We start from the raw sequence: 9,656 nt of genomic DNA on the forward strand, positions 1-9,656 counted from the left end.
CAAAAAGAATGAAACTCCATCTCAAAAAAAAGAAAGAAAAGAAAAGAAATAATATTTATGGAGGTTGGCTTAAACAATATTTATCTTTAAGTAGTGTAGTCTATAATTTACCCTAGTTAAGTGAGACCACTGAAAGATTTATACTTGGACTGAATTCTTTATGTTCCTCTAAGAAATGCATTTACTAAATCATACTTTGGCATTACTATTTATCTACCTTAAGGAATACTATAAAAGTAAGATTCTTGTTGGAAAACTAACTTCTTAATCTCCAGGTATCAAGCCATATGAATAATCTAGTTGCTTTGGACATTTTTAGTAGAGGGCTTTCTCATTCCTCTATACCTCTTGAAAGCCAAGATCAAGTTAGGTTGTCCTTTCTCTCTGTATAATGGCAGAGGAAAAAAAAAAAAAAATCCATGGAGGTCTGGCTGCCTGCCCTGCCCACTCCCAGAATTATGTGTTTTCTCCTAGCTTCCAGTTTGCCCCCTCTCCCAACCTGGCAAGGTAGTGAGTTTTAGGTTCAAATAATAGAGTTTCTCTTCTGGGCTTTAACCTAGAAATAAATTCAGTATTTATTATGGAATGTGATAGGTATTACAACAGAGATATATTGTAGTGGCACAAAGGATGGAGACTACTATCCTTAAGATGAATATGTTTTAAAAAAAATAAGTAGAAGTTTGCCAAGTAGATACAGTATAAAAGAGTATTCTAGGCAGAATTAAGAGCCCAGAGGAATGGACCAGTGGAAATGTTGCCAACAGTTCCATGCAGTTAGATTGAAGAGGACAAGGTAGAGGGCAAACAGGAGCTAAGCCTGGAGAAATAAGAAAAGACCAAATCACGGAAAGCCCTTTAAGCTACACAAAAGAATTTCAGGGATGCTACTGGATTATATTTATTTTTCAAAAGGTTAATTCTAATGGCAATATGGAGAATCAGGGGGAGGTCTGAAGATGAGGAGGCAGAAAGAACATAAGTCAGTCTCTAAGTTGCCCATCAGTCTAGCAATTTTAATATAAAAATAGAATTAATATGCACACATACGTAAAACTTGTACATAGACATTAAATTTTTTAAATTTATTATTTCATTTGTTACCCAAATATTCATTAAACACCTCATCTATGTAAGTTACCATGCCAGGTGCTCTAGTGCAGTAATTCACAAAATTCTGTGCAGCAGAATCACATGGAGAGAAATCATTAGGACACAATCTAGAGGTACTGAATATGAATCTTCAAGGATGAATCTATGTTTAAAAATGCCCTTAGTGAGCCTGAATTAGGCACTGCTGTTTTAGCAGCCATATGAATTAAATATGTATAAATACCCCATGTTCTACCCTGAAAGAGCTTATAGGCTAAGTGATATACATAAATAAGCAGATATCAAGTACAAAAGTTGTACAGATAAAATGCCAAGAAAATTCCACTTAAGTAGCCTTTCAACAGGACTTCCATGTAAATATAGGTCCTGGGATTTAGGAAGAGTGCAATAGCATTCAACAAGCCAGGAGGCAGGGTAGGTTCTATATTCAGAAAGTATGTAGCATATATTAATGTGTATATATATATAGCTTAAAAAGAGATATGTGGTACATACTTTTATGCTTCACTCAGTTTTAAAGTTTTTATTAGTCAATATCTTTGATCAAAATCAGAAAACAATTAAAGGAAATTTTAACTGTCTCTGCTTTGACTCATTTTCTTTCAGCCTTTTTTACCGTGGAGTTTCTTTAAAAGCAAAGACTTAGACAATTTTTTTCTAATTTTGCTTCAATAGGATATTTATCAAAGGCAAAAGATATCTACAACAGCATTTTAGGCCCCCATTTGGGTGACATTTGGAGACAGCTGGAAATTGTACAGTTTATTAGGGGGAAAAAGCCTGAAACCAACTACAAGATACAAGAATTGCAATGTCAGATACTAAATTGGATGCAAAGTCAACAGCAAATTAAGGTTAAGTATTGGAATAAAGCAGGTAAAATAATCAGTTTAAGTAAGAATTGGATGTAAGATACATTTTTGCATTTAACTTTAAAATTATGAAGTAGTCTATACTACTTAGTCCCTTGATGGTTTAGTCCTTGAATAAGGTAACAGAACAGAATCAGAACCATAGAAAGGATGATTTGCATCATTATTCATGTCTCAAATTTAAAAATACTTTACCAGTGTGGGCAATATAGTGAGACTTTGTCTCTATAAAAAATTTTTTAAATTAGCCGGGCAAGGTGGTGTGCACCTATAGTTCCACCTATTAGGGAGGTTGAGGTGGGAGGATCTCTTGACCCCAGGAGGTTGAGGCTGCAGTGAGCCATGATTGTTCCACTGCACTTCAGCCTGGGAAAAAGAGCCAGACCCTGTCTCTAAATAAATAAATAAACAAACTTTAGTTTTTATTATGCATGGTTTTCCTATGGATTGGTTCTCCAATTGTCAGAAATTTTGTCTGGTACTTATATAAGTCCATGAACATATACATAATAATATAACTCAATGATTTATTTTAAAATACCGAGCCAGAATCTCATATGATTCCACCAAAACAAACATTTAGTTTTATGCCTTGGATTACATTCACAATTATTTGCCTACCCTACATCAAGCATATAAAGATTGCATTAATGAAGTTTTAACAGAAAAAGCTTTTTAAAATCTTATCAAGCAGAAAAGCATTTCAAATGGTTTACACTAAAAATCCAGATACAAATTTATGTGGCCTTTTTCTGATTTTTCACTCTGTGCCTCCTATTTCTTAACCACAACTTTATAGTTTCTTGGGTAATAACTTTCTTAAGTCATTAAAATAATTTAATCTAAGTGAGAAATTTGAAATTGAAACTGATTTGCTCTCCCCACCTCTCCCCCACAAAGCTGTAATGGTAAGTCGGAAAATATAGCAGTAGATCACTGGTTTTCTCCAACAAATTTAAATGTGTGAGTTGAATTTAACACTAACAGAGACAACCTATGTATTGATAGTCACATATGTGGGGATACTTGAAGAATGCTAAGAATGCCCTACCCCAAAATATTTTCTTCACCGATATTTGATCTTAACAGAATATATTCCTTATGTTTAAGTGTTGACATCTTTTACAACAGAAATATTTGCTTTGTAATCTTATTGTCATTAGTTTTAAAGGACCAATTAAAGTGTGTTATTTTTGTCACTGTATTAAAACTGTGAAAAAGAATAATCATTCACACATACATGAAATTTTTATTTTTGACTAGGTACTGATTATAATAAGAATGGACTCAGATGGTGAAAAACATTTACTCATTCAAATTCTTAACAAAATAGAAGGTAGGCAGTTTTAAATTATGCTTCATTTGATAACAAATGCTTGAACTTATAAAAATGTATTGATCTAACCAGCTTTTAAAATTAAGACATAATTAACATAGTATAAAATTCACCCTTTGAAAGTGTATAACTCATTGGGATCTAACCAGCTTTTAAATCAATCTGGACTATAAGTTTGCAGTATAAATATACTACAAGGTGTTTATATGTATTTGTTATTACTAATAATTGACACCTTTTATTGATTGCCTACTAGTTGCTAAATAATATTAGCTACTTACAACTCTATGAATAGGTTTTATTAACTCGGTTTTACAAATAAAGGAACTAAAGTTCATGCTAAAGGTGATGTAGCTTGCCAAATCTCACAGGTAGTTAGGGAATCAGGACTTGAAACTAGGACTCTCGTTTTAGTATCATTCTTTCTTCAACTCTCAGTTCTTCAGTTGTCTTGTCTGTTTTCCTTACTTACTACACTTTTCTACCCACTACTGCCCCTTCTGTCAACCCTTTCCACTTTGTGCTGTAGGATCCATTGCTTGTTATGCAAACTCTTCTCATTCTTCATCTCCTTTGTCTTAACTTAAGCCCAACTTTCTCCATGATACTACTTCCTCTCATATAAAAGCTAATCATTTTCTCTACATATATATGCCTCATAGAGATGAGAAAGCCATTTCTCACTTTCAAAACATTATTCCTCCACCTTTTGAGGCTGTGCCATATTGCCATACCATTGTCTACCACTCATCATCTCCTAACCACCTGGTCATTTCCCATCATCCATGGACAATTGTGTACCTAGCTCATGGTATTCTTTACACTTCTAGTCCCGTCATTATTCTAGGTGTCTTTAATGTTCCTAATGTGAAAGATTCATTCAACACCCTGGACTTATAGTTTCATTGGCCTCCACAACAAAAATTATATTCATCTTCAGTTCCTTGGCTATGCCATGGAACTTGTGATAATGCATAACTGTCCTACCTCTGAATTTTAAATTCTGATACATTGCTCTTTGTCTATACCTATAGCTCTTTCATGATCTTCAACATCTTAGAGATCTATAATCTACCAGCTACTTTTTTTGTTTCATCTCCTTTTCTTTCCAGACTCAGTGATTTGACCCATCACTTTAATCAGTCTTATGCTTCTATTGTACTTTTCATTTAAACCTCAATCCTGAATCAATCAATTCATTTAACTTCTCTATTCCTACACCTGAGATGCTGAGCACTATTGGAGAGAATCACACAGCCATATAGATTGGTACTACTACAAACTCATGCCCTCTAAATTTGCCTGGGCTCTTAAGACCTCTTAACAATCTTTTTATATATTCTTAGTTCCACTCCTATTTTCCGAATGACTATACCAAAAACTCCTACTATGTTAACCCATCCTTTCATTTTTTGGAAGGGAATTGTGCCTTCTAATTTTCATTAATCATGTAAGTGTTCTCCTCAGTTTCCTTCCCTACCATTGTTGTAGAAAAACCGGGCTCTTATCACATGACCAGAAAATATTAGGCTCGCAGACACTTTGAAGGGTGAGGAGCAGAATTTATTGGGTGAAAAGGAAAAAACTCAGCAAAGCGAGAGGAGTTCCTGTTAACAGGCCCCCATCTCACAGATTGAATCCCAGGTTATCACACAGGAACAGGAGAGGACAGGATCCTCCCTCCTTCAAACAGCAGGAACTTCCCAAGGCCTCATCCCGTCTTCCCAGTGCGCAGGTGGGCATTATTCAGAAAGAATCAGTCATGAAAAGTTGGGCTTCATCCAGGACCGGCAGTCTGGTTTTTCAGCCTTCAGGCTGTTTTAGGCTTTAAGGAGGGGTTTCGCGGGGGGACCATTGGCTGCCTTCTGTCTCCATCACCATTTATAGACTTGCCTGCATTTCTCTCTGTTCTTTATCCTTTCCTCTTTTCTCTATAGAAATGAACCATCCTTTGAAGACCAGTTTTTCACGTGTGCTTTGGATACCATCTCCTCCTGCAGTCTCAAGTACTTTGTTCCATCAGTTACTTCCTAGTCCAGCCTTTCTCTCTAATGACTGTTTTCCTTAATGTTTAAGTCCTTCAGTCTTAAAAATAAAATAATATACCACTGTCAACCTATGTCACCGTTTGGTTACCATTTCTCTTCCCTCTATAAGCTGCATCTTTTGCCATCTTCATCTCCTAAAATAGTTCTTTACTCTTACCTTACCAAATTATTTATCATGCTGTTTCATATCTCTATACCTTTATACCCATCCTGTTCCTGCTATGAGAGTACTCTTCCCCCTTCATTAGGAAGTTAATTCCTACACATTTTTAAAAAGTTAATTAAAACATTTGTTCAGGAAGGCTTGATTTCAATGCTTTTCCTCTGTGCTCTCAGGCCATTATGTGCATACTTCTAAGGCACCACTTCCCATCCCAGGCTATAAGGGTGTTATCACCCTTAGAAATGATCTTCTTATCTGTTTTCCTCGCTAAAATGTCTGCTTTTGGGGGATTCAAATCATACCCTAATTTATATTCCTAGCACTCAGGAAAATGCCCACAACATAGAACGCACTCGATAAAAGTTTATTGAACAAATGAATGTGCCAATTAGTGCCTCTCTATATACCTAGTACACACTAAAACTGGTGAAAAAGATTGAACTCAAATATACAAATATAGCAACATAGATCTGCTCATCAGTGCAGGAAGTAAAGTTAACTAATATTTTAAATTATAGTCATGTGAGAATGGAAAGGTCTTTCAAGCAGAGTCTTATAAGGTGCTATTTCTTGACACCGTTATCATGTATCCAGAGTCCAGATTTCTAAACTTGGATCTTACTATTTCATTCAGTTTTCCAGTCCTGGGAAGATGAGTTTGTGTCCACCAAATTCATAAAATCCTTACTAGTACCAAAACGTTAGAGCAATAGTTAACAATTATGGGGCTGAGACTACCACAGTTGTCTGTAATCAGGGTAATTGGAAACATTTTTTTTAAAATCAAGAAAGTGCTGAGCAATATTTGCACTATAAAAGGGACTTGGATAACCAAAGGAATGTTTTTGTGAAGAACCTGAGGAAATATGCCTGCTCCACAGAGAAGAATATTTAAACCTACTTAGTGGGACACCTTCTCCTTTGATGTTGCTGAAGATACACTGACAGATTTGTTTTTTCAGTTTTAGTTTTTGTGGGTACATAGTAGGTGTATAAATTTATGGGGTATATGAGATGTTTTGATACAAGCATGCAATGTGAAATAAGCCCATGATGGAGAATGGGGTATCCATCCCCTCAAGCATTTATCCTTTGAGTTACAGACAACTCAGTTACACTCTTTATTTTTAAATGTACAATTAAGTTATCACTGACTACAGTCATCTTTATTGACAGATTCTCACTCTGTTTCGCATATCTAAGTTTCATGCTGAATACTACTGTCTCTTTTGGCATTCGGTATTATGTAATCGCTGAGCTTGTTATCTTCATTTCAACAATATCTACTGACACAAAAATTTTGAATCTATAAACTGGAAGATGTTTTTACTCTTTTTCAGGATGGCAGTTATCCTCAGTTTCTAGAGGCGAGGACTTTTCTGCCTAGTGTTAGAAAGTAAAAATGTAGTTCTGTTTTCTATGTGTTTGTAAGATCTAGTACTGCACTCACCAAGTAATTAATCTGCTTTGGGATCATAACTAATACAATCATTTAAGCAGATTAGGTTTGTTTTTTTTTTTGTATTTTGTTTTTTGTTTTTCTGAGTTTCACTCTTGTTGCCCAGGCTGGAGTACAATGGCGTGATCTCAGCTCACGGCAACCTCTGCCTCCCAGGTTCAAGCCATTCTCCTGCCTCACCCTCCCGAGTAGCTGGAATTACCGACCTGCACCACCACGCCCAGCTAGTTTTGTATTTTTTTTTAGTAGAGGCAAGGTTTTACCATGTTAGCCAGGCTGGTCTCGAACTCCTTACCTCAGGTGATCCACCCGCCTCAGCCACTCAAAGTGCTAGGATTACAGGCGTGAGCCACTGCACCCGGCCAGATTAGGTTTTAAATAGAAGAATCTATTTAAATATAATCACCTTACGAATTATAAAAGAGAAATAGTACTCACTTCTTATCACTACTAGAACTATTGTCATGTCAAGTAAAGTTATATGAAATTATTAACCATTACTCTCATTATTATTATATCATACCTTTGTCAACTTTATGGTTGAAAAAATACACTAATAGAGTATATAATTTATTTGAACTAGAATTAGCTATTCTTGAATCAATTATGTCTACCAAAAATAAATTGTGTGGATAGGTACAGAATATTTTGAAATTTATTATATTTTATTTAAACATTAGTAAAATAAGAAATTTAAAGTATGAGAAGCAAGAGTGAATCTAAGAAACAGTTCCCAATAAGTCTTCTGCTTCTAAATACTCAGTAGAAAGAGAATAAAGGCATTCCTATTACATTGAAATACAGTCTCTTATTTAGTTATGTACTTAAATTTTTGGCTAAAGAACAAAGATAAAATCTACCATGATATTTAGCAAAATAAAATTAACTGCACAGGATTGGTGAGTGCTTAATTTGCTTACTTTAAAATTAAGTTTTTGTGGGGTATGGTGGCTCATGCCTGTAATCCCAGCTCTTTGGGAGGCTGAGGCGGGGGTTCACTTGAGGTCAGGAGTTTCAGACCAGCCTGATCAACATGGTGAAACCCTGTCTCTACTAAAAATACAAAAATTAGCTGGGCATAGTGGCAGGCACTTGTCATCCCAGCTACTCGGGAGGCTGAGGCAGGACAATTCCTTCAACCCAGAAGGCGGAGATTGCAGTGAGCCAAGATCACATCACTGAACTCCAGCCTGGGCAACAAAGCAAGACTCCATCTCAAAAAAAATAAAATTAAAAATTAAAAAATAAGTTTTTAATCCATGTTACTATTTTATATAATAAATTTAGAATTTCCATGTTCTATGTATACACACAAGAGAAATATTGGTTATGGTTCAAACTTTCTGATATGCTAAACTTAGAAAAATAATCTAACAAATTGTATTTTAAGCAGTTTTGTTATTCACAGATTTTTAACTCATGGTAGTGAAATATATGACACACCAAAAATATGTATCTGAACAAGACACTGAAAAAAGCATTCTTTTTTTCCAACAGGTTTAACACTGACTGTCCTTCATTCAAAAGAAAGAAAAGATTTTCTGGAATCTGAAGGTGTTTTAAAGGGGTAAAAATTCATTCCTTCATCTATGAGGAACAAACATACCAGTTTCACAGGAAAAGCAAAATCTTCCTAGAAGTTAACTTTAAAAATTTAACAAAATCTGAAATTAAGCAATGCCTCTACCCTCTTCCTGAAAAATGCTTTACTTAGGGCACTTTAATTCTGATCATTGTCCTGTGTATTGTATGTTATTAGTGTCCAGAAATTTAATTCAATCTTATTTTAATATCCCCAAATAATAATAATAATAAAATTGTTATTGTAGTACAGAAGTGCCTATTTAGAGTACATTTATACCAGTTTCTTTGCTCAGCATTGTTTTTTACATCTTCTTTCTTCGGGGTTCTCCTTCTTCCTGAAGTATGTCCTTTAGAAATTCTTTCAGTGAGGGCCTGCTAATAATAAATCAAGTGTTGAATTGTGTAAAACTCTTTATTTTGCCTCATTTTACATAGAAATTATTTTTTTCAAATATTGGGATTCAAATAATAAAAAACATGTAAATCAAATAGAAGCCCATAAAAACTGGACATAGATACTTTTTAACTTCTAGATTGCTCTAGATAGAAAGCAGCAATAGAGAATTTTAATTATAGTAGGTGGTATGTTTTATGAGATTTGAAAATGTTTATGAGATTTTATGAGATAAGAAAGCTAAATTTATGATATTTAAGTGTCCATCTTTTTTTTGTTGTTGTTAAATCACTTATGAAGCCCATTAAGAAAAAAAAAAATCCCATTTTAAAGTTGCCAGATAATATCCTGTTACGTAGATTATCTAAGATTAAGACCTTATATTTGTAAGAAAATGAGACTGATTTTTCATGCTGATTTCTGTTATTGATAGTACTCAGGTAATAAAATCAGGCTATCTCCCATTTGAGGATATGAAATGGGCTATAGGTTTCTATATCCTGGTATAAAATATATATGATCATTAAGAAGAAAAATGTAAGGAAATTAACACAATTGAAGAGCAAATCGACAGAAAATGCACCAGTGCCTTTCTAAGATGAGGCATAGATTAGAGAAGGATGGAACAGCCAGAAAACAGTCATCTTTTTTTTTTTTTTTTTTTTTTTTTTTTTTTTTTTTTTTTTT

General features: G+C 34.4%; 1 protein-coding gene across 2 annotated transcripts in view; it reads left to right on the forward strand.

Moving 5' to 3' along the window:
• C15H9orf84 (chromosome 15 C9orf84 homolog) overlaps nt 1-9,656 on the forward strand; it is a 106,569-nt gene that overhangs the window by 75,715 nt on the left and 21,198 nt on the right. For both annotated transcript variants that reach the window (XM_025359850.1, XM_025359851.1), the window contains 3 exons: nt 1,789-1,967; nt 3,249-3,321; nt 8,489-8,558. In XM_025359850.1, coding sequence (XP_025215635.1) covers nt 1,789-1,967; nt 3,249-3,321; nt 8,489-8,558 — 322 coding nt within the window. The remainder of the gene's footprint in view (nt 1-1,788; nt 1,968-3,248; nt 3,322-8,488; nt 8,559-9,656) is intronic.

The sequence above is a fragment of the Theropithecus gelada genome, chromosome 15 (genome assembly GCF_003255815.1).
Source record: "Theropithecus gelada isolate Dixy chromosome 15, Tgel_1.0, whole genome shotgun sequence".
In the NCBI taxonomy this organism is placed as follows: domain Eukaryota; kingdom Metazoa; phylum Chordata; class Mammalia; order Primates; family Cercopithecidae; genus Theropithecus; species Theropithecus gelada.